At 52.2% G+C, this 25,246-nt stretch overlaps 1 protein-coding gene across 6 annotated transcripts; it reads left to right on the forward strand.

The window, feature by feature from the left end:
- The first annotated feature begins 3,655 nt into the window (after positions 1-3,655).
- On the forward strand, positions 3,656-14,643 carry ARRB2 (arrestin beta 2). Of its 6 annotated transcripts, none has more exons than XM_030923239.1 (15): positions 3,656-3,907; positions 7,905-7,935; positions 8,792-8,852; positions 8,966-9,010; positions 9,231-9,490; positions 10,050-10,109; positions 10,511-10,578; positions 10,705-10,840; positions 11,080-11,164; positions 11,431-11,503; positions 12,421-12,558; positions 13,361-13,444; positions 13,538-13,617; positions 13,695-13,785; positions 14,091-14,643. In XM_030923239.1, the coding sequence occupies exons 1-15, from the start codon at positions 3,885-3,887 to the stop codon at positions 14,182-14,184; spliced, it is 1,329 nt and encodes a 442-aa protein (XP_030779099.1). In that variant the 5' UTR covers positions 3,656-3,884; the 3' UTR covers positions 14,185-14,643. The 6 variants fall into 6 exon arrangements, with proteins under 6 accessions (XP_030779099.1, XP_030779100.1, XP_030779101.1 ...); XM_030923240.1 differs by having other exon boundaries at positions 13,731-13,785; XM_030923241.1 differs by having other exon boundaries at positions 9,231-9,427.
- The last annotated feature ends 10,603 nt before the right edge of the window (positions 14,644-25,246 follow it).

The raw sequence follows: 25,246 nt of genomic DNA on the forward strand, positions 1-25,246 counted from the left end.
CACCTCGCCCGGCAAATTTTTTTGTATTTTTGTAGAGATGGGGTTTCATCATGTTGGTCAGGCTGGTCTTAAACTCCTGACCTCGGGTGTTCTGCCCGCCTCGGCCTCCCAAAGTGCTGGGATTACAGACGTGAGCCACCGCGCCCGGCGCAGGAATCAGTAACTCTCTAGGTAACTTGAAATCACAGACATTTTTAACTACATTTGCAACTTCAGAAATGATATGAGATGTGCGCCTTGCAAAAGCCAATTCAAGGCCGGGCGCGGTGGCTCAAGCCTGTAATCCCAGCACTTTGGGAGGCCGAGACGGGCGGATCACGAGGTCAGGAGATCGAGAGCATCCTGGCTAACACGGTGAAACCCCGTCTCTACTAAAAAGACAAAAAACTAGCCGGGCGAGGTGGCGGCGCCTGTAGTCCCAGCTACTCGGGAGGCTGAGGCAGGAGAATGGCGTGAACCCGGGAGGCGGAGCTTGCAGTGAGCTGAGATCTGGCCACTGCACTCCAGTCTGGGTGACAGAGCGAGACTCCGTCTCAAAAAAAAAAAAAAAAAAAAAGCCAATTCAAACAGTATGGAAGGGCATAAAGTAAAAAGAAAAACTGTCCCTCCCCGCAAGGCCCTGCCCCAGTAGCGTGTATAGTTTCCTAATATTAGTCTATGCACAAGCACATAAATGAATATTTTACAAGATTGGGGTCTGCGTGTGGCTTTTTTTCACTCATGACCTTCTTTATGCTATTTTTTAAACTGTGTGGTATGAATGAAATGGGTGCACCATGGTTTAATAATTCTATTGCTGAATTAATATTTAAAGGCTGCTCCAGCTTTTTGCTAATGCGAACACTGTAGTGAACACGCTAATACCTCTATCGTTGTGTACTTTGTGATTATATCATTTTTCCTTTTTTTGAGAAGTCTTGCTCTGTCACCCAGGCTAGAGTGCAATGGTGCGATCTCAGCTCACTGCAACCTCCGCCTCCTGAGTTCAAGTGATTCTCCTGCCTCAGCCTGCCAAGTAGCTGGGATTACAGGCGCCCGCCTCCACGCCCAGCTAATTTTTGTATTTTTAGCAGAGACGGGGCTTCACCATGTTGGCCAGGCTGGTCTCAAACTCCTGACCTCAAGTGATCCGCCAGCCTCAGCTTCCCAAAGTACTGGGATTACAGGTGTGAGCCACCCCACCTCGCCCATTTTTCCTCTTATTGCCTACTATCCAATCCTTCAAGTCCTGGCATTCTGCCTCCAAAATACATTAACCCAACAGCGTTAATTTTTCTCCATCTCCACTGCCACTCGGGTCCAAATCACCATTCACTCTCACCTAGCCTCTTACAATAGTGTATTACAAAGCCTTCATTACTCTCTGCTTCCCTCTTGGCACCCTTGTATTCCCTTCACACAGCAACCAAAGGGGTCTTTTCAAATGTAAACCAGTTCTTGTCACTCCTTGCTTAAACCCCTCTGTGGCTTCCAAATGTGATAAGAATGAAATCCCATCTTCTCACTGATGCCTACAAGAATCCACCCAATCTGACTCATACCCACCTCCCCGACCTCAACACATACCACAAGTACAACTTTCCTTCTCTCTTTCTATTCTTGAGCCAAACTAGCCTTCTTTCTATTCTCCAGCAAAACCCATTCCCACATCAGAACCTTTGCACATGTTGCTGATTCTGCTGGAGAAACTGTCCTTTGATCCTATGTAACTGACACTATCTTGCTATCCTGAGAGGGCTTCTTTTTAGGTGGCTCCCACTCCAACCCCCATCAGCCTCCATCCTATTTCCCTGCTTATAATTCATGTCATTACCAGAACTTTATTTGCTTTCTTATTTATTAACTATCTCTTTTGTCTAAAATACAAACTCCATGAAAGGGCTCTTGTCTCCTACACTATGCTATTCCCATCACCTAGAACAGTGCCTGGTACATAAAAGGTGCTGAAAAGATATTTCCCCAGGCTGGAGTGCAGTGGCACCATCACAGCTCACTGCAGCCTTGACCTCCCAGCTCAAGCCATCCTCCCACCTCAGCCTCCCTAGTACCTGGGACTCTAGGCACTAGCCACTATACTTGGCTCATTTTTGGGTTTTTGGAGGTTTTTTGTTTGTTTTGTTTGTTTTTGAGATGAAGTTTCACTATTGTCACTCAGGCTGGAGTGCAGTGGAACGATCTCAGCTCACTGCAACCTCCGCCTCCCAGGTTCAAGTGATTCTCCTGCCTCAGCCTCATGAGTAGCTGGGATTACAGCCTAAATTTCAACATGTTGGCCAGAGTGGTCTGGAACTCCTGACCTCAGGTGATCAGCCCACCTCGGTCTCCCAAAGTACTGGGACTACAGGTGTGAGCCACTGCGCCCGGACCCCTCTGCTTTAAAAACCACTACTGGTTCCTCGTGTCCTTCTGCGGGGCCCTCAGTCTCACCCTTCATCTGCTATACAAAATCCTCCACAACCTGTTCCAGGCTTCCCCACCAACACTACGCAACAGGATGTGCCTTGTCTTTCTCTTTGGCATGCCCTGTCTTAACTTCTGCCTGGCGGGGCACGGTGGCTCACGCCTGTAATCCCAGCACTTTGGGAGGCTGAGGCCGGTGGAACACGAGGTCAGGCATTTGAGACCAGCAAGGCCAACATGATGAAACCTCGTCTCTATTAAAAATACAAAAAGTAGCTAGGCTTTGTGGCAGGCGCCTGTAATCCCAGCTACTTGGGAGGCTGAGCAGAGAATTGCTTGAACCCGGGAAGCGGAGGTTGCAGTAAGCCGAGATCGCGCCACCGCACTCCAGCCGGGGCAACACAGCGAGACTCTATCTCAAAAAAAAAAAAGAAAAAGAAAAAAACTTATGCACATCCTTCAGAAAGACTGTCCTCATATGTTCTCCGCTCTGGACAGCCTGCACTCCCTCCACCCCCGCCCGAGCCGAGCGCTGTTAGTGGCTGTGTCTTCTGACTCAGACCTCTGTAACAGCATTCCTGGGTAATACCTGTGTACCTGTCTCCTCAACTATTCTAGGAAGTCAGGGGCCATGGTAATTCATATGTGTCCCCATCGATTGGCATAGTGAGTAGCATAAAATAGGCACGGATGGGTGGGTCGATAGATGGACCGATGGATGGGCGTGAGTGAGTGAGTGGATGTTAGCTGGGATGGGTGGGTGAAGGAGATGGATAGTCAGAGACATTGGAAAAGGGAACCCTGCGAAGATCAAATGTAGACACCAGGAGGAGCTGACACGCTGCGGTGAAGAAGCGGGAGGGCTGGCCGCAGAAGGCGGCACGCTCCGCATGGAGCAGGTGAGCGGCGCGCACTGAAGCAAGCATCACGCAATTGAACTGCTCACCCACGTGTTCCCCCCCACTATCCTCCTTCCCAGACGGCGCTTCAGCTCATTCCACCGCCCCCAACAGCCGGGTCGCCCCCACCGCCACTGAGAAAGCAAACAAAGGGGAGGAGACCCCTAAAGGTTCTGGATGCCGAGGGCCAATCGAAAGACTTAGATCCCCTGGAAGGCGGGCGCCTTGGTTTAGGGGGGTCCAATCGGTTTCAAGGGGTTGCGGCGGGGCGGGGAGATGGGCGGGAAGAGCGGGAGCGGGCGCCGCGCGCGGGGGAGGGTTCCCCGGCTGGGACCGAGCGCGAAGGGCTGGGGGCGGAGCCAATGGCCCCGCGTGTCTGCTAGGAGAGGGCGGGCAGCGCCGCGGCGCGCGCGATCCGGCTGACGCATCTGGCCCCGGTTCCCCCAGACCAGAGCGGGGCCGGGAGGGAGGGGGAAGAGGCGAGAGCGCGCGTGCGCATTGGCGCGGGGAGGAGCAGGGATCTTGGCAGCGGGCGAGGAGGCTGCGAGCGAGCCGCGAACCGAGCGGGCGGCGGGCGCGCGCACCATGGGGGAGAAACCCGGGACCAGGTAAGGGAGGTGGGGCCACGCGGCGGGGCATGGGCGGCGGCTCGGGGCGGGGGCTGGGACGGTCCCAGACGAGGACGCAGCGGAGAGGATCTGGGGGCCGGACGCCTGGGTCCTTAGGGACAGCCATCCGGGGCCGCACGCGCAGGTCCTCGAGGATAATGAGGTTGGGGGGAAAATGCCCGGGCCCCTGCAGAAAGCGAGGCCTGAGGGGGATCAGAAAAACCGGTGTCGGGGTTCTCTCAGGGATGTGGGGCCAGACTACTGGGCTCTCCCGTTCCCAGGAGTCTGGGCAGGCTGCGATGCAGGGACGGAGGAAGGAGCAGGTGGCTGGCCCCGAGGGGTCATGTACGGGGAGGCTGGATGCCGGGAGGGGGGATCCCCTCCAGACTCGTGCCAAGCCAATGCAAAGCCTCCTGTCCAATATCCCCCAGGTAGTCGCGCTGCCCACACCTGTCCCGAGGGCCGGGTGGCTCCTCATCCAAACTTCTACCTTCCCCTGGGTTGCCAGGAGCAACAGCTGCATCTTGGGAGAGCCCGACCCTCCCTGAAACTAGATCGTATCCCTCTCCCTGGGGGTGGGGGAGGCAGTATTCACGCTGGGCGCGCGTCCACTCCCCGGATGTTTTCTGTGCAATCGAGGCTCTTTCCTTCCACTGATACCCCGAGTTCTCTTTTTTGGTCTCTAGCAAAATCCACTTCCTGTTGTGACTCAACACCCCCAAGGGGTAAGGGGTGAATGCCTGAGTCCCAGGGGAGCAGGAGCAAAAGACAGAAAGGTTGGGGCTGTAGGCCTCAACCCAGAGGGGATCGGGAATAGGGAATTGGTCCAGAGCTCTGGCTTGCTCTGCAAAACATCCTATCGACCCCACTTCCAACCTATAGAGTATGAGAACCCAGATTTCTGAGCATCAAGTAGATGAGTATCAGAAAGAATCATCAGAGAGATGATCGGTGTCCTGGATTAGGGTTTAAACATCCCAGAGAAAGGGGAAGTTGCTGACTTGTGGGAGGCCCCTGATTTCCGTTATGTGGTTCAAGGAGTGGGACAGATGGACCAAAGGGGACTGCTGACTTGACCCAATTTCCCTCACCTCCATCAAATTCTGGGCCACAGGAAATGGAGAGAATAGCAGGAAGTGTGAAAGGGCATCTGCTTCAGCTACCCCTGCCCCCATTGGGCACCTCCCTGGTCATCCCCACACTCTGCCTCTTTGGCCAGCCTAGTATCTGCACACTGCTCCTCCTCAGCCTGGCAGGAGGTGGCTGGGTTAGGATCCAAAGGGCAGGTGCCTTGCGGCTGCTCCAGGGCAGTTGCCCCAGAGCCACACTCCAGTTGGCCCACTGACTGTGGCTGTCACAGCCCTGTGCCAGGACTCCTAATGGGAGGACACCCTGGGACAAAGAGGATAACCAGAAGCAAAGGGGAGGGAGAACCTAGATGATGCCACAGCACTCAGCCCCCAAGTTGGGACAAAAGATAGGATGTTTATTCTAGCTGCCACCATATCGATGTTTATTCTCTTTTATTGGTTAGGAATACCTGGCGGCCTCCATACCCTTTACCTTATAATCTTTGGACAGCTTGGCTTTCTGGGAAGAAGGGACAAGTGAAGTTGTAGCAGAAACTGGGCCTATGGTAGAAACCATTTAGGGCCAAAGGCCAGGGTCATTGCTCTCCTATATGCTCCAGCTGTCAGAGCTGTAGACCAGATGGAAAGATGGTTAGGTCTTACCCAGACACTGCAGCAACCTGCCCATTGGGGTCCTCTGGGAATGGGGTGATAGAGTTGGAGGAGGGATGGGCTAGTTGGCAGGATTTCACATTCTGCTGTCTATCTGAGGATCCTTTCCAGGGATCACTGCTGAGGCAGAGTGGATTGGAAGGAGTAAGGTGATGCTTCAAAGAACAGGCTCACAATTGGCCAGATCACTGGGGTTGCCAAACACTTCCTTACCCTCCCAGCAAGGGGTGGAGTCCAGGCTTAAATTGTTTCAGCAACTGGAAAGCGAATACCCTTCAATTCAACGAACTATTGATGCCAACTACAGAGATGGATAGTGTAATATTGATTGAGAGGATGGACTCGGAGCCAGACCGCCTTGGTTTCTATTAATTCCCACCATTTACTCTCTCTGTGACCTTAAAACATTTAACCTCTCTCTGCCTCAGTTTCCTCACCTGGAAAATAGAGACATTAGGACCTCCATCACTGGGTGGTTTTATTTTATTTTATTATTATGATTTTTTTTTTTTTTTTTTTTTGAGACAGAGTCTTGCTCTATCACCCAGGCTGGAGTGCAGTGACGCAATCTCGGCTCACTGCAACCTAAGGCTGGGCGCAGTGGCTCACGCATGTAATCCCAGCACTTTGGGAGGCTGAGGCGGGTGGATCACCTGAAGTCAGGAGTTGGAGATCAGCCTGGCCAACATGGGGAAACCTTGTCTCTACTAAAAAACTACAAAATACAGGCCAGACGCAGTGGCTCAAGCCCGTAATCCCAGCCCTTTGGGAGGCTGAGGCGGGCGGATCACTTGAGGTCAGGAGTTCGAGATCAGCCTGGCCAACATAGGGGAACCCCGTCTATACTAAAAATATAAAAATTAGCAGCCAGGCGCGGTGGCTCATACCTGTAATCCCAGCACTTTGGGAGGCCAAGATGGGCGGATCACGAGGTCAGGAGATCGAGACCATCCTGGCTAACACGGTGAAACCCCGTCTCTACTAAAAATACAAAACATTAGCCGGGCGTGGTGGCGGGCACCTGTAGTCCCAGCTACTCGGGAGGCTGAGGCAGGAGAATTGCATGAACCTGGGAGGCGGAGGTTGCAGTGAGCCAAAATCGCGCCACTGCACTCCAGCCTGGGCGACAGAGCGAGACTCTGTCTCAAAGAAAAAAAAAATTATCCAGGCAAGATGGCAGGCACCTCTAATCCCACCTACTCAGGAGGCTGAGGCACGAGAATCGCTTGAACCCAGGAGGTGGAGGTTGCAGTGAGCTGACAGCGCGCCACTGCACTCCAGCCTTGGTGATAGAGCGAGACTGCGTCTCGGAAAAAAAAAAAAATACAAAACATACCTGGGCGTGGTGGCTCACGCCTGTAATCCCAGCTGCTTGGGAGGCTGAAGCAGGAGAATCACTTAAACTTGGGAGGCGGAGGTTGCAGTGAGCCGAGATTGCGCCACTGCACTCCAGCCTGGGCAACAGAGTGAGACTCCGTCTCAAAAAACAGAGTATTACAGGAGATGACACATTTGAAACACGTGGAACAGGGCTGGGCATGGAGTAGTCACTCTGAAATGTTAGCAGCATTAGCGTCTTCATGATATGGGTGGCACTGTGCTGGAGATGCCTAAATGAATAAGGCCTCCGAGGCTCACAGTCTGAGGAGGGTGGCAGCTAACTGTCCGTGTGTGCTACCACACCACAAGTAAAACATCAACAAGGTGTGACAGGAACCCAGAACAAGGAGTGACCAGAGTCTGGGCTGGGTCAGCTTCCTAAAGGCTGGGCCTTCAAATAGGCTTTTAAGCTGTTGAGGTCGGAGTTGGGGACAGTTGGAGGTGAGTAGAGTCGAGTCAAACTTGGGTAGGGCCTATGGTAGAAACGATCTGAGGGCCAAAGGCCAGGGTCATTGCTCTCCTATATGCTCCAGCTGTCAGAGCTGTAGACCAGATGGAAAGATGGTTAGGTCTTACCCAGACACTGCGGCAACCTGCCCATTCTGGTCCTCTGGGAAGAGCCTGGGTGGTTCCTAGGGCAACCAGTGGCCATTACTAGGGAGGGACGGGGACGAAGGAGGGTGGACAAGAGAAGGGGCATTTCCCCTTGCCGCCATGTTAGAAATAGGAAGGACCTTCCGGGAAGAAGGGGAAAGGGGCAGAGCTGGGCAAAGCCCTGCAGCCTCAGGCAGGAGGCCTGGGAGGGAGAGGGTCCTGGTGTGGGGTCCCTGCTGAGTCTGAGGGAGGCAGTGGGGTTTCCCTTTCTGTTTTGTTAGGGTCTTCAAGAAGTCGAGCCCTAACTGCAAGGTGAGTCTCCACAGCACTTACCCTTTCGACCCTCCCTGGGCCCCAACAAAGCCCAGCCTTCCCCTAGACGATCCCCAACCTGCCCAAAGATGATCCCCAACCCCTAGCTCCCCACTTCCTGTGACAGCTAAGAGCCGACTTCCTTCCCTCCTGAAGCCCCTTGCCGCAGAGGCTGCTCAGCCTGAGCCAGCCACAGGCTGGGTGGGGCAGGCCTGGGTCCCCAAGCAGACCACAGAGGAGGAGGCCAGAAGCAAGCCATGTGCCTGTAGCCCTCCTAGGGGCCAACCCAAGGTGCGTGGGGCTGGAAAAAGTTAACAGCCCCACTCAGGCTATGGCCTGTTTATCCTAGGGGCCCCTTGAGGGGACCTCGTGAGGGTGGCAGCTGCTCTCTAGCTGGCTAGTTGGGCTGAGTTCTCCCTGAGGATCCAAAGACACACACACAGAGACACACGGACACACACAGACACAAATACACACACACCCCCCTCTGGCTGGCTGAGGATGCAAACACACACACACACACACCTCGCTGGTTGGACTGAGTCCTCCCTGAGGATGCAAACACACACACACAGACACACACCTGACTGGGTGGGCTGAGGCCATACACACACACACACACCGGGCTGGTGGGGAGAGGTGTGCAGAGATTAGGGGGCAGCTAAAAAGCCTTAAGGCCCACTAGTCTGAGAAACGCCGCCACCCTCACTTTCCAACACTGTTGGGAGGAAACCTGGAGAAACTCCTTCCTGATAGCCCAGCCTGGAGATCCCCGGGCAGGGCAGCCAGTTTTGAGGGCTCTGATGCCCTGTCACCATCCTCCCCAATCTCCCCTGTGACCCCTTGACATCCTCAGCTCACCGTGTACTTGGGCAAGCGGGACTTCGTAGATCACCTGGACAAGGTGGACCCTGTAGGTAAGATTTCCCAGAAAGGGACAGCTCATTCCCCAAGAGGGGAAGAAGTTCCCGGGCCCAGGAAAGGGGGCAGCGGCTCTTTCGGGAAGTGAGCTGGTGTGTCCCCCTCCTAGATGGCGTGGTGCTTGTGGACCCTGACTACCTGAAGGACCGCAAAGGTACTGGCCCCAAGTCCAGGGGGCTCAGGGGAAGTGGGGGCTAGGGAAGTGACATGGGCTGGCCTTGGAAGGACACCCCAGAGAGATGGAGGCTGGAGGTGGAAACAAGGAGTAGGGTTCAGGCAAGTTTTATGCTGCTGAGGGAGGAGCAGCAGCTGCTAGGTGCTGGGGGACTGGGTAAGTGGGGCTCCTGACCGCACATCTTACCCTCCCTTGCCAGTGTTTGTGACCCTCACCTGCGCCTTCCGCTATGGCCGTGAAGACCTGGATGTGCTGGGCTTGTCCTTCCGTAAAGACCTGTTCATCGCCACCTACCAGGCCTTCCCCCCAGTGCCCAACCCGCCCCGGCCCCCCACCCGCCTGCAGGACCGGCTGCTGAGGAAGCTTGGCCAGCATGCACACCCCTTCTTCTTCACCGTGAGGATGCCCCTGCCCTCTGAGGGCCAGGGGCTGGGCTGGGACTGTTGTCTGGGGGTGGGGGTAAGGCACCGCTATGGGCAGATCTGGAAGAAACAGTGAGGCAGGGACCCTAGATCCACCTCCCTTCAGGGTCCCCATGCATTCAGGAAGCCCTTGATTATCTGCCTCCTCTCTGGGTCCCTTCCTTCTTCCTTTCTCATCCCCAGGAGTCCTTTCTCCAGCCTCTTTTTCTTTTTCTTTTTTTTTTTTTTTTTTGAGACAAAGTCTCACTCTGTTGCCCAGGCTGGAATGCAGTGGCACAGTCTTGGCTCACTGCAAGCTCTGCCTCCTGGGTTCAAGCGATTCTTATGCCTCAGCCTCCTGAGTAGCTGGAATTACAGGCGTGCGCCACCGCACACGACTCATTTTGTATTTTTAGTAGAGATGGGGTTTCACCATGTTGGTCAGGCTGGTCTAGAACCCCTGACCTCAGGTGATCCGCCCACCTCAGCCTTCCCAAGTGCTGGGATTACAGGCGTGAGCCCCCGCGCCCGACCTCTCCAGCCTCGAAAGTTGAGATTTGGAGGAAGATCTGGGGGCTTTCTGGAAGAACTGAAGTCTTCTCTTTCCTCTGCCACAGATACCCCAGAATCTTCCATGCTCTGTCACACTGCAGCCAGGACCAGAGGACACAGGGAAGGTATGGGAGGAACAGCTCTGAGGGCTCCTAGGGCAGGACAGGGGCCAGCAGGAGCCTGGAGGCACAGCTGAGCCAGAGGGTGAACTGTCGAGATGCCAGGGTGGGGCCGAGGGTAGGCCAGTGTCCCCATGGAAGTGGGGTGTGTATGGTAGTGCACGTGTGACCCTGCCTCCTGCTCTCTGGACCTGCATGGATCTGGGGATGGGGGCTCCCCTTGCGCTACCATGACCAAGCCTCTGCCAGGTTCGGGGCTTTGGAGAGGAAGAAGACTCAGTCGCCCGGGTCGTGAGACCACAATGGGGCAAGAGTCCCTGCCCAAGAGGAGGGAAGGGGGAGGAAGGAAGGGGAGTGATGGTGGCAGGAGCCTTGGGTAAGATGTGGCCTTTTCTCCCCCTCCCGAGGCCTGCGGTGTAGACTTTGAGATTCGAGCCTTCTGTGCTAAGTCACTAGAAGAGAAAAGCCACAAAAGGTGAGGGAAGCGACCTCCTCTATGGTGTAAGAGGAGGCTTTCCAGGAGCCCAGGCTCCGTGCGGGGGAGGAGTAGGGATCTGGGTATCTGAGGACCGACCCCCTTCTGCCCCCACCCCCATCCCAGGAACTCTGTGCGGCTGGTGATCCGAAAGGTGCAGTTCGCCCCAGAGAAACCCGGCCCCCAGCCTTCAGCAGAAACCACACGCCACTTCCTCATGTCTGACCGGTCCCTGCACCTGGAGGCTTCCCTGGACAAGGAGGTGGGGTGTGAGACGGTGACGCGGATGCCACGGTGCAGTTTAGACCTGGGGGCGGGGGGACAAAACCACACGTCAAGATGACATTTGTAAAGGAGGTTGCCTTGGCTGGGTGTGGAGAGTTGCCGTATGCTTGGGTTTGAGGGGAGGGGGCCAGAACAATGTGTCTGTGTTTGGGGACACACTGATGATGGGACCAGTGAAAACCAGATCCAATTCACCTGACCCCCTCCCCCCAAAAGCTGTACTACCATGGGGAGCCCCTCAATGTAAATGTCCACGTCACCAACAACTCCACCAAGACCGTCAAGAAGATCAAAGTCTCTGGTAGGAGGTGGGGTTTGGAAGGGGGTCTTGGGGGAGGGCGTTACTGTACAGGTGGCTCCTGGTGTGATCTCAGCCCAGGCCATTTCCCAGGGTGGGAGACCCACCAGGGCTCAAAGAATTTAGGTTGTTCTAGAATGATCCAGGGAGCCTCAGTGTTTACTGCTTCCGGGCGGGGAGCATGGGGGCCACGCCACGGGGTCTGGAGTTGTGTCGTGGGGGTGGCTTGTGCTCCATCCAGAGCTGCCTGACCCCGTCCCCCCCCACAGTGAGACAGTACGCCGACATCTGCCTCTTCAGCACTGCCCAGTACAAGTGTCCTGTGGCTCAACTCGAACAAGAGTGAGTATCGGGAGAGACCCAGGTCCCAGTCTAGGGGAGAAGAGCAGGATCGGGAGAGTGTGAGGTGGGGGAAGAATTCTTCCTGAGCCATCTTCACTATTTTTTTTTTTTTTTTTTTTTTGAGATGGAGTTATTGCTCTTGTTGCCCAGCCTGGAGTGCAATGGGGCGACCTCTGCTCACTGCAACCTCCACCTCCCGGGTTCAGGCGATTCTCCTGCCTCAGCCTCCCAAGTGGCTGGGACTACAGGCATGCACCACCATACCTGGCTTATTTTATTTATTTTTTTTTTTTTTTTTGAGACGGAGTCTCGCTCTGTCGCCCAGGCTGGAGTGCAGTGGCGTGATCTCAGCTCAGTGCAAGCTCTGCCTCCCGGGTTCATGCCATTCTCCTGCCTCAGCCTCCCGAATAGCTGGGACTACAGGCGCCCGCCACCACGCCAGGCTCATTTTTTGTATTTTTAGTAGAAATGGGTTTCACCGTGTTAGCCAGGATGGTCTCGATCTCCTGACCTCGTGATCCGCCCGCCTCAGCCTCCCAAAGTGCTGGGATTACAGGCATGAGCCACCGCGTCCTGGCTTATTTTTAATAGAGACGAAGTTTCACCACGTTGGCCAGGCTAGTCTTGAACCCCGACTTCAAGTGACCCACCCGCCATGGCCTCTCAGAGTGCTGGGATTACAGGCGTGAGCCACGGTGACCAGCCACCATCTTCACTTAAAAGGGTATTCCCTCTACAGCCAGGCACCTCTGGGCTGCTAATTTTCTTGAGCATGTTGAGCCAAAACCTACTCCCTTGTGACCTGTGCCCAAAGAGAGAAGGGACTAGTGAAGGGGAGATGCTGCTTGGGGGTGATAGGCCGCCCCTCACCCAGTCCAGCCCCCTGAAGCGTCTTGTTCTCTTGTCCCCACCCCCAGTGACCAGGTATCTCCCAGCTCCACGTTCTGTAAGGTGTACACCATAACCCCGCTGCTCAGTGACAACCGGGAGAAGCGGGGTCTCGCCCTGGATGGGAAACTCAAACACGAGGACACCAACCTGGCTTCCAGCACCATGTGAGGGTGGGGCTGGGGCGGGTCCCCTGCAGGCCAGGGGCCAGACGTCAGTTGAGTGCTAACTATGTGCCAGGCTCTATCCTAGGTGCCAGGGATGTACAGTGAACAGAAGAGACAAAAAGAACTCTTACATTCTAGGAGAGGGAGGCTAGACAAATCCGATCAGTGGCCACTGATCAGGTTTAGTGACAAGTATGGAGGAGAAAAAGACAGGCAGAGAAGGGAGGGATGGGGGGCAGTGAGATGCAAAGGTGAATTCGGAGTAAGGACCCAGCAAAAGTAAGCAACATGGGTGAGCAGGAAAGGAGGATTCTGGGCAGAGAAAAAACAAAGACTCAGGTGGAGCAGCCTGGAATGTTGGAGGAATGGGGAGGTGCCATCATGCCCTCGGGCAGGAGCAGCCCTGGAGGTCCCCAGCTTCACAGAGGACTGGATTTCATCTTTCCCGGTGCCTTTGTTCAGGGTTCTCACTGCACAGCCACATACAGCAGGCCCAGAAGGCAACTTAGTGAGAAGAACTAAGTAGCAGGAGAGGAGGAGGAGGTGAGGTCAGGGGCTAATGGAGAGCCAGACGGTGCAGTGATGTTAGCGGAGAAGGATGTCAGCTTTTACAGGAGAAACCACAGGAGGCTCTGCACGGGGAGTGCAGTGCGCACTGTACCATAACCGCACGCCTGGGCTGCTGGGGCCCCGCGGGCCTGTGCGAGTTTGTGGTCCTGCCCAGAGGCCCCGTGGGAACCCCACGGTGGGCCAGGTGACAGGGTGATGAGCCCTGGTCTGACTCCACCACCCTCAATTGCAGCGTGAAGGAGGGTGCCAACAAGGAGGTGCTGGGAATCCTGGTGTCCTACAGGGTCAAGGTGAAGCTGGTGGTGTCTCGAGGCGGGTGAGTGTCATCGGGGGGCCTGGGTGGGGGTCACACTGGCTCTCGCTAGTCCTGTGTCGTCATCCTCTTCACGATCCCTCTCCCCTTCCCCAGGGATGTCTCTGTGGAGCTGCCTTTTGTTCTTATGCACCCCAAGCCCCACGACCACACCCCCCTCCCCAGACCCCAGTCAGGTGAGCACACCACCCACCCCAAGCCCTCAGAGGGAGGGCCTGAAGCAGGGCCAGTGGAGGAAAACTGGCCCTTCCAGCACCCATCCCCACACCCCCTCTTCCCGTCCCCCCAGCCGCTCGAGAGACAGACGTCCCTGTGGACACCAACCTCATTGAATTTGATACCAAGTAAGAAACTCATTCCCCTACTTGACCCTTTTGGGACAAAGATTCCTGTAACATTCACATCTGCCCTCCTACCTCTTCTTTGCGTTTTTGGGGGAGAAGGGGATTGCAGCAGCAAATCAAGATGCCTTAGCCTCGTGAGGCTGCCTCTTGCTGCCTTTTCTTTGTCCCTTCCTGTGAATACCTCTGGTCCCACTGCTGTTCGAACGCCTCTGTCCCAGAGGCCCAGCCTGGGGGAGGGCAGGGAGTGGGAGGCTGGGAAAAGAGTCAGAAGCCCTCACCTCACACCCCTCTTTCCCACCACCAAGCTATGCCACAGATGATGACATTGTGTTTGAGGACTTTGCCCGGCTTCGGCTGAAGGGGATGAAGGATGACGACTATGATGACCAACTCTGCTAGGAAGCGGGGCAGGAAGAAGGGAGGGGATGGGGTTGGGAGAGGTGAAGGCAGGACCAAGATCCCCACTGTCACCAGGGGATTGTCCCAGCCTCTCTTCCCTTCCCCTCCACCTGGAAGCTTCTTCAACCAACCCCTTCACACTCTCCCCCGCACCCCCCATGATACGCACTGGACCCTCTCTTGCTGAATGTGGGCATTAATTTTTTGACTGCAGCTCTGCTTCTCCAGCCCCGCAGTGGGTGGCAAGCTGTGTTCATACCTAAATTTTCTGGAAGGGGACAGTAAAAAGAGGAGTGACAGGAGGGAAAGAGGGAGACAAAACTCCCACTCAACCTCACACCAACACCTCCCATGATCACTCTGTCTGCCCCCATTCCTTCACGAGGAGACCCTTTGTGGACAAGGCTGTTTCTTTGTTTCTGAGCATAAAGAAAAAAATAAATCTTTTACTAAGCATGAGTGTGTTCTCTGTAGTGTTTAGAGATTGTATACTGTGCTTGTCCATGATTCTGTTAGCTTGTGGGGGAGGACCCAGTCTCTCTTCTGCACCCAAAAGGCACCTGACACAGAGCTCTCAGTAAATGCTTATGGCATGACTGTGCTGTGGCTGTGTTCCAAGGTAAACATCAAAACTTAACTTAGTCCAAACTCAGGGGTGAGGCGTGATAAGACCACAGAGTAAACTTAGTCATTTATAGGGGTCATAATAGCTAACCTGCCTGCAGACAGACGCTCACAGGAGCTAGCCAGAGCAGGCTCTTCCCTGTTGCGGCTGACATGCATGACCACCTGTGACCTGTTGTGACCGAGTCGTGTTCATTTCCACTGTTCCTTATGGTTGCTCAAGCAGTGTGCTCCTGTGGCTCAGTGGGGCCACAACCGCAGGCCTCACCAGAAAAGCCACAGGACGTCTCTGGAGTATGATACCTACATTCTAACACAGAAGCTGAGGCTTAGGCAGCAAGAACATCATGCTGCCATGGGGCCCTGTCCTAGGGACCACATCCTATGCTGCTCCTGGGACATTCATCAGGGACTCCCTGAGGCTTGACCAAAGCCCCAGGCTGGGCTGGAGGGAGTTAGCATCACTCCATGAACAATTCTCACCTCCATCATCTGCTTCCACTCATGTAGGCCAACCTTCCTCCTAAAGCTCCTTCATTCATTCCACAAACAATCTTGATTTGAGTCCCTACAAGGTATGAGGCATAGTATAGCAGTAGAAGGAAAAAAAAACCTTAATTCATTTCCCCCCCTTTTTTATTTTTTTGAGACCGAGTCTCCGTCTGTCGCCCAGGCTGGAGTGCGATGATGCCATCTCGGCTCACTGTAACCTCCGCCTCCCGGGTTCAAGCGATTCTCCTGCCTCAGTCTCCCGAGTAGCTGGGATTACAGGCGCCTGCCACGACTCCCAGCTAATTTTTATATTTTTAGTAGAGACGGTGTTTCACCATGTTGGTCAGGCTGTTCTCAAACTCCTCACCTCAAGTGATCCACCCGCCTCGGCCTCCCAAAGTGCTGGGATTACAGGTGTGAGATACCATACCCGGCCTCCCTGGTTACGTAACTACAATATCTATGCTTCAGAGGAGAAGTACCGGAGCTAGGAGAATGCGTGACAGGGAGTTCTGAGCTAGGCTGGGTTTGGGGAAGATTTCCCTGAGAAAGTGACCTTTAAGCAGAGAAGCGAAAGATGAGGGGAGTTCGGGGACGGTGCAGGGATGAGCATTCTGGACAATGGCAGTGTCGTGTGAAGGCAGGAGGAAACAGAACATCTGGAACCTGAAGAGGCCAGAGAGACTGAGACAGAGACAGCCAGAGGCGAAGTCATTCCTTCTGGCTGCTGAGCCAGATGGGGGCAGCTCGCACAGGCCTTTAGTCTATGTTATGGTTTATGACGTCTAGTTAAATCGCCATTTACCCACAAGCTTTAAGTGCTGCCCAAAGGCCCGTGACCTTGCTTACCCCGCCACAGCAGCAGCCTCCCCTGCAGACCCTGGACTTTCTCATGCGGAAGAACCATCCCCTCTAAAACCATCTCCCAGCATCCCTCCCGCTCCCGTGCACCTGCTCCTTGACCTCTAAGCCCAGGGACCTCAATTTTTTTTTTTTTTTTTTTTTTTTTTGAGACAAAGTCTTGCTCTGTCACCCAGGCTGGAGTGCAATGGCATGATCTTGGCTCACTATAAACTCTGCCTCCTGGGTTCAAGCAATTCTCCTGCCTCAGTCTCCCCAGGAGCTAGGATTACAGGACACCCATCCAGCTAATTTTTGTATTTTTAGTAGAGATGGGGTTTCACCATGTTGGCCAGGCTGGTCTCGAACTCCTGATCTCGTGATTCACTCACCTCGGCCTTCCAAAGTGCTGGAATTACAGGCGTGAGCCACCGCGCCCGGCCTTTTTTTTTTTTTTTTTTTTTTTTTTTTTTTTTTGAGATGGTGTCTCGCTTTGTCACCCAGGCTGGAGTGCAACGGCACAATCTTGGCTCACTGCAACCTTCGCCTCCCGGGTTCAAGCAAGCCTTCTGCCTCAGCTTCCCAAATGACTGGGACTACAGGTGCACACCACCACGACCAGCTAATTTTTGTATTTTTAGTAGAGACAAGGTTTCACCATATTGGCCAGGCTGGTCTCGAACTCCTGATCTCCTGATCCGCCCACCTCGGCCCCCCAAAGTGCTGGGATTACAGGCGTGAGCCACCGCGCCCAGCCGATCTCAACTTTTTTTCAGGAGAATCAGAACCCTCGGGGTGCCATGGTAAAAATCCAGAGTCAGGCTCCACGTTTCCAGATTCTGAGTCAGAAGGTCCCAAGAAGAATCCAAAAATCTAGATTTTTAATTAGTACACACTTTGAAAAACTGCCCTTTTTATTTATTTTATTTATTGATTATCTTTTTTTGAGATGGAGTCTCATTTTGCCGCCCAGGCTGGAGTCTACTGGGGCAATCTCCGCTCACTGCAACCTCCACCTCCCGAGTTCAAGCCGTTCTCCTGCCTCAGCCTCCCAAATAGCTGGGATTACAAGTGCATGCCACCATGCCCGGCTAATTTTTGTATTTTTATAGAGCCAAGATCTCACCATTGCACTCCAGCATCAGCGACAAGAGCAAAACTCTGTCTCAATAAATAAATAAACAAACAAACAAATAAATAAATACATAAATAGTCTAATTCAATGGCATTTAGTATACTCACGATGTTGTACAACTATCACCTCTGTCTAGTTCCAAACATTCGGCTTCCTGTATTTTTAATAAAACATAAATGTTTAAAATTTTTCTTTCTTAAGGCCGGGTGCAGTGACTCACACCTGTAATTTGTAATCCCAGCACTTTGGGAGGCCAAGGCGGGTGGATTACCTGAGATCAGGAGTTCGAGACCAGCCTGGTCAACATAGTGAAACCCTGTCTCTACCAAAAATAGAAAAAATTAGCTGGGCATGGTGGTGTGCACCTGTAATCCCAGCTACTCGGGAGGCTGAAGCAGGAGAATCACTTGAACCCGGGAGACGGAGGTTGCAGTGAGCCAAGATCGTGCCACAGCACTCTAGCTGGGGTAACAAGAACAAAACTCCATCTCAAAAAAAAAATTATTTTTGCTTTTTAGGTTCATACACTAGGACAATTTTCTATTTTCATGTAGTCAGTTATAATAGCCACTAAAAAAAAAAAAAAGCTTATGGTGGGGCGTGGCGGCTCACGCCTGTAATCTCAACACTTTGGGAGACCGAGATGGGCGGATCACGAGGTCAGGAGATTGAGACCATCCTGGCTAACGCGGTGAAACTCCGTCTCTACTAAAAAATTAGCCAGGCGTGGTGGCGGGCGCCTGTAGTCCCAGCTACTCGGGAGGCTGAAGCAGGAGAATGGCTTGAACCCGGGAGGCAGAGATTGCAGTGAGCAGAGATCGGGCCACTGCACTCCAGCCTGGGTGACACAGCGAGACTCCGTCTCAAAAAAAAAAAATGACAATAACAAAAAACAGTTTATTGGGTTTTTTGTCACAAAGCTTTCGGCCCTTCTGTTTTCTCACTATTTGACACTTCCTTTTCTTTCCAGACTATGCTTCAAGATCATCATATCAACCCTTACCTTGTCAGCACACTCGACCCTCCATTCACGATCGTGTTCTCAATCCACAGCCTGGATTCATCCAATTATCTCCCTTCTCTGCTCTGAACACAGGGGTTGGTGCTCATACAACGGCTTATTTGTTCATTCAACACATTATTCTTTTTTTTTTTTTGAGACAGAGTTCTCGCTGTATCACCCAGGCTGCAGTGCAATGGCCCAATCTCGACTCACCACAACCTCCGCCTCCTGGGTTCAAGCGATTCTCCTGACTCAGCCTCCCAAGTAGCTGGGATTACAAGCGCCCACACCCCACCTGGCTAATTTTTGTATTTTTAGTAGAGACGGGGTTTCACCATGTTGGCCAGGCTGGTCTCAAACTCCTGGCCTCATGTCATCCACCTGCCTCAGCCTCCCAAAGTGCTGGGATTACAGGCATCAGCCACGGTGCCTGGCCAACAAACTTTTTTGAATACATTCTAGGTACCAGACACTAGGTACGAATCTGGGGCTGCTAAAAATGTATGGTCTCTAACCCAAGGTGGGCCCCCAATGCCAGATAAGCTCTTGTCTCTCTCCAAGTCTCTGGTTACTTCCCTCTCCTGCTCCCATCCTATGCACTAATTCTTTTTTTTTTTTTTAAAGATGGAATTTCACTCTTTTTGTCCAGGCTGGAGTGCCACAGCACAATCTCGGCTCACTGCAACCTCTACCTTCCTAATTCAAGCAATTCTCCTACCTCAGCCTCCTGAGTAGCTGGGATTATAGACGCCTGCCACCACGCCCGGCTAATTTTTGTATTTTTAGTAGAGACAGGGTTTCACCATGTTGGCCAGGCTGGTCTCAAACTCCTGACCTCAGGTGATTCCCCCGCCTCAGCCTCCCAAAGTGGTAAGATTACAGGTGTGAGCGCCCAGCTACCTACACACTAATTTTCTGCCTTCCTCATGCTCAAAGTGACTTCTGTTTTTCACAGAGATTAGGCAATGAAGAATGAATAATTTCAATTTCCTACCTCCTACTGACAAACAGTGACATCTACACCAATTCTCCCACACAACCAAGGTTAAGATGCCCTCTCCAGTTCAAAGCTAATCCCTCCACCTGTGCTCAGATGGCTGTCCTCCCACCTCCACTGAGACCTTGATCCACTAAACCACACCCCTCTCCAACCTGTGTCTATGGCTCTTCCTCCATGGTAAATAAGCCCACATAAGTCTCTTCTATTTAAGGAAAGAGGGAGGGAAGAAGAAAAAAAAGAGGAAGAAGGAAAGGGGAAACCAAACAAAACACTCTCCTCTACACTTATGTCTCTTATTTATTTCCTCTCTTCTTTGTTTTTTTGTTTATTTTGTTTTTTGAGACAGAGTTCCGCTCTGGTCACCCAGGCTGGAGTGCAATGGCAAGATCTCGGCTTAATGTAACCTCCGCCTCCCAGGTTCAAGTGATTCTCCAGCCTCAGCCTCCTGAGTAGTTTGGATTACAGGCACCCAACACCATATCCAGCTAATTTTTGTATTTTTAGTAGAGATGGAGTTTCACCATGTTGGCCAGGCTGGTCTCGAACTCCTGACCTCGTGATCCACCCGCCTCGGCCTCCCAAAGTGCTGGGATTACAGACATGAGCCACCACGCCCACGCCCTCTCTTACTTTTCATTCTTTCTTTACTTTTTGTTTTCAAAGTCATGTATACACATAAAGAGTCAGATAGTACTACAAGACCTATTCCAATAAACAGCAGACCCTTCCCACTCTAATTTCCTCCTCCTCAGAGGCAACTATTGTCACTACCTTTTTTTTGAGACAGGGTCTTGCTCTGTCACCCTTGGCATGATCCCAGCTTACTGCAGCCTCCTCCATGCCCCAGGCTGAAGAGATCCTCCTACCTCATCCTCCCAAGTAACTGGGACTACAAGTGCAAAAGCCACCATGCCCAGATAGTTTTATTTATTTTTTATTTTTATTTATTTATTTTTTTTGAGACAGAGTCTCACTCTGCCACCAAGGCTGGAGTGCAGTGGCACTGTGTCAGCTCACTGCAACCTCCATCTCCTGGATTCAAGCAATTCTCCTGCCTCAGCCTCCCAAGTAGCTGGGATTACAGGTGTCCACCACACCATGCCTGGCTAGTTTTTATATTTTTAGTAGAGATGGAGTTTCACCGTGTTGGCCAGGCTGGTCTCAAACTCCTGACCTCAAGTGATCTGCTCGCCTCGGCCTCCTAAAGTGCTAGGATTACAGGTGTGAGCCACTGCGCCCGGCCAGTTTTTTAAATTTTTTGTAGAGATGGGGTCTCCTCATGTTGCTCAGGCTATGCCCGGCCTACTTTCACCACCTTTAGATGTTTATTTTGGCATTTACCTCCCTATCTCTAAACATGCTTATTTGGCAACTTCTTGATTTTTGTTTTTGTTTGTTTTTTATTTTGAGACAGAGTCTCGCTCTGTTGCCCAGGCTGGAGTGCAATGGCGCAATCTCGGCTCACTGCAACCTCTGCCTCCCAGGTTCAAGTGATTCTCCTGCCTCAGCCTCCTGAGTACCTGGGACTACAGACGCGTGCCACCACGCCCAGCTAATTTTTGTATTTGTAGTAGAGATGGGGTTTCACCATGTTGGCCAGGCTGGTCTCGAACTCCCGACCTCAGGTGATCCGCCAGCCCTGGCCTCCCAAAGTGCTGGGATTACAGGCGTGAGCCACTACACCTGGCTCGTGTGATAGATTTTTTTCATTACTTCCCTCATGGTTTGATTTTTCTAGGGTGTTTTTGTTTTGTTTTGTTTTGTTTTCGAGACGGAGTCTTGCTCCAAATTGCAGTGTTACTGATACCTTCCAGTCTTCTGAAAATAATGTTCTTGGAGGAAGGGATCAAGAAATGTGGCACCATCATTTAAATTCCCTCAGGACCAACTCTATTGGACACATAAACAATAGCAACAACATCTACTTTCAATAAAATGTTGGCATTGCTCTCTGCCAATTACCTTGAGAGCCTGACTCAGGAATGAAAAGCTCTATGCTGACCCCGGCCTCGAGCTCCTGACCTCAAGTGATCCCCCGGCCTTGGCCTCCAAAAGTGCTGGGATTACAGGCCTAAGCCACCACGCCCAGCCAAGATTGCTTTTTTGGATTCAATCATGTTTTATACTATCTCTTACCTAAGAACTTGAATAGTTGTTCCCACCTCTCCCTTTTTATTTTGGTTTCTCTCTTTCGTGTTAGAAAGTTTCTTTAAATACCTAGAAATCTTTGCTTTCTGCTCACATTTGAGAGCAGGTGCTTAGCGTGACATGGTGGCTCACATCTGTAGTCCCAGCTACTCAGGAGGCTAAGACAGGAAGATCACTTGAGCCCAGGAGTTCAGGACTACAGTGAACTATGATTGTGCCACTGCACTCCAGCCTGGGTGACAGAGAGAGGCCCTATCTCAAGAAAAAAAAGAGTGAGGTGCTAAGAAGTTGACTAGAATTTCCATGTACACAGTTGGGACTTACCAACTGTGAGTTTCACTATGAGGTCATCTGGCCAACTGACTGGTTGGAGAGCCCCTGACGTTCATATCCTGAGGTCTTTTCTCATTTATCAAATTCCCCAGAGAAGAGTCTTCCAGTCTCTTACCTGGAAAGTATAAGCCTTGCTGCTGGAGTTCTGGAAACTACTACTCACTATATAAACTTTCAGGGTGGGGGGTTTTGTTTGTTTGTTTTTGATGCAGGGTCTCACTCTGTTACCCAGGCTGGAGAGCAGTGGTGTGATCAGGACTCACCGCAGTCTAAACTCCCAGGCTCAAGCAATCCTCCCATCTCAGTCCCCTCCAAGTAGCTGGGACTAGTTTTGTATTTTTTGTAGAGTTAGGATCCCACTATGTTGCCCAGGCTGGTCTCAAACTCCTGGGCTCAAGTGATCCTCCCGCCTTGGCCTCCAAAAGTGCTAGAAAGACAGGCGTGAGCCAACTCATCTGGCCCTAAACTTGCTTTTGTTTTCTTTTTTTGAGACGAAGTCTCGCTCTGTCTTCCAGGCTGGAGTGCAGTGGCACAGTCTCGGCTCACTGCAGCCTCCACCTTCCAGGTTCAAGCAATTCTCTTGCCTCAGCCTCCCAAGTAGCTGGAATTACAGGGGTCCGCCACCGTGCCCGGCTAATTTTTGTAGAGATGGGGTTTCACCATGTTGCCCACGCTGGTCTCGAACTCCTGACCTCAGGTGATCCTCCCGCCTCGGCCTCCCAAAGTGCTGGGATTACAAGCGTGAGCCACTGCACCCGGCCTAATCTCTGTTTTCAATGCAGTGCTCTTGCCCTCAACTGTACTCAGGTGCTCTCTAAGCTAAAAACCTGTTTTCCATTTCCAACAAAGAAACCTCCAGTATTCTGATGGGCTGGGGGAGATCAGTTGCCAAGATACATAGAGTCAATAAAGAGGTCTGGAAGTCTAACTTCAAATAATCCTCCTAATTTTAGTACCACTTTCACCCCAGTTGTACACGATGCTACTAATTTCATGGTAAATCAGGTTGCTTGTAAGCTTTCTTTGCTGCTGGCTTAGTTACCACTTGACTACAAAATCAGTCTGTTTTCCAACATCCGTCTAAAGTTTTGCTATTAACTCCTCTCCCTTTGACTCCTTTTAAAAACAACTTTAGGGCTGGGCGCGGTGGCTCACGCCTGTAATCCCAGCACTTTGGGAGGCCGAGACGGGCGGATCACGAGGTCAGAAGATCGAGACCATCCTGGCTAACACAGTGAAACCCCGTCCCTACTAAGAAATACAAAAAACTAGCCGGGCGAGGTGGCGGGCGCCTGTAGTCCCAGCTACTCGGAGGCTGAGCCAGGAGAATGGCGTGAACCCTGGGGGGCGGAGCTTGCAGTGAGCTGGAGTCCGGCCACTGCACTCCAGCCTGGGCGACAGAGCAAGACTCCGTCTCAAAAATAAATAAATAAATAAATAAAAACAACTTTAGGCCAGGCACAGTATGCTCACACCCATAATCCTGGCACTTTGGGAGGCCAAGGCAGGAGGATCCTTTGAGTTCAGGAGTTCAAGACCAGCACAGGCAACACAATGAGACCCTGTCTCTACAAAAATGAAAATAAAAATTAGCCACATGTGGTGGCACACACCTATGGTCCTAACTATTCAGAAGGCTGAAGTGGGACGATCACTTGAGCTTGGGAGTTTGAGGCTGCAGTGAGCCATGAATGAGCCACTGCATTCCAGCCTGGGCAGCAGAGTAAGACCTTGTCTCAAAAAATACATTAAAAAAAAAAAAAAACCACTTTACTGTCATTTTATTAGCTTTTAGGGAAGGATTAAGTCAAATGCCAGACCCATCAAGTGTTTTGTTTTTTGAGACAGGGTCTCGCTCTGTCATCCAGGCTGGAGTACAGTGGCACAATCCATGGCTTACTGCACCCTCGACCTCTCAGGCTCAAGAAATCCTCCCATCTCAGCCTCCCAAGAAGCTGGGAAGACAGGTGTCAGCCACCAAGCCTGGCTATTTTTTTTTAATTTTTAAATATTTATATTTATATATTATTATTATTATTTATTTATTTGAGATGGAGTTTCACTCTTGTAGCCCAGGCTGGAGTGTAATGGCACAATCTCAGCTCACCGCAACCTCTGCCTCCCAGGTTCAAGTGATTCTCCTGCCTCGGCCTCCCAGGTAGCTGGGATTACAGGCATGCGCCACCATGCCCAGCTACTTTTGCATTTTTAGTAGAGACGGGAGTTTCTCCACGTTGGTCAGGCTGGTCTTGAACTCCTGACCTCAGGTGATTCACCCACCTCGGCCTCCCAAAGGGCTGGGATTATAGGCGTGAGCCACCGCACCCGGCCTTTATTTTTTTAAATATAGGAGATAGGGTCTCACTATATTGCCCAGGCTGGTCTCAAAGTCCTTAGTTCAAGTGATCCTCCCGCCTCAGCCTCTCAAAGAGCTGAAATTACAGGAGTGAGCCAACATGCCCAGCCCCCCAATTTTTTTATAAAGACAGTATCTCACTACATTCCCCAGGCTAGATCATTCAGTTTAACTGAGTATAACCTTCATTTGCTAACCTTGGGCAAACTGGTTTCATTCTTGATAATCTTCTATAAACTGTTACAAGAGATCTTTCCAAAAAAGGTAATTCTGGGCCGGGCGCGGTGGCTCAAGCCTGTAATCCCAGCACTTTGGGAGGCCGAGACGGGCGGATCACGAGGTCAGGAGATCCAGACCATCCTGGCTAACACGGTGAAACCCCGTCTCTACTAAAAAATACAAAAAACTAGAGGGGCGAGGTGGCAGGCGCCTGTAGTCCCAGCTACTCGGGAGGCTGAGTCAGGAGAATGGCGTAAACCCGGGAGGCGGAGCTTGCAGTGGGCTGAGATCCGGCCACTGCACTCCAGCCTGGGCCACAGAGCGAGACTCCGTCTCAAAAAAAAAAAAAAAAAAGGTAATTCTGGTCATAACACACTTCTTAAAAACACTTTAAAGGCGCAAATGCCTTCAAACGTGAGTCCAAAGTACTTGGCTTCCAAGACTTTTCCTGATTCCGCTCCTCTCTCCAGCCTCACTATTGTCATACCTAACTCCCACCACACTCCATTCACTCCAGGCAGACAGAATCCCTTGCCGGACTCCACATGCGCTGGGCGGGGCACAGCACCATGCTCTTGCCTATTCCGTCTCCCTTTTCCAGTACAAGCTCTCATCCACGTAGCTCACCTTTAAGATTGAGCTCACACCTGTAATCCCAGCGCTTTGGGAGGTCGGAGCAGGTGGATCACTTGAGGTCAGGAGTTCGAGACCAGCCTGGCCAACATGGTGAAACCCCCGCCTCTACTGAAAATACAAAAATTAGCCGGGCGTGGTGGCGGGCGCCTGTAATCCCAGGTACTCAGGAGGCTGAGGCAGGAGAATCGGTTGAACCTGGGAGGTGGAGGTTGCAGTGAGAGAGATCTTACCACTACACTCCAACCAGGGCGATAGAGTGAGACTCTGTCTGATAAA

This window comes from Rhinopithecus roxellana, chromosome 19, assembly GCF_007565055.1.
Source record: "Rhinopithecus roxellana isolate Shanxi Qingling chromosome 19, ASM756505v1, whole genome shotgun sequence".
Classification (NCBI taxonomy): Eukaryota; Metazoa; Chordata; class Mammalia; order Primates; family Cercopithecidae; genus Rhinopithecus; species Rhinopithecus roxellana.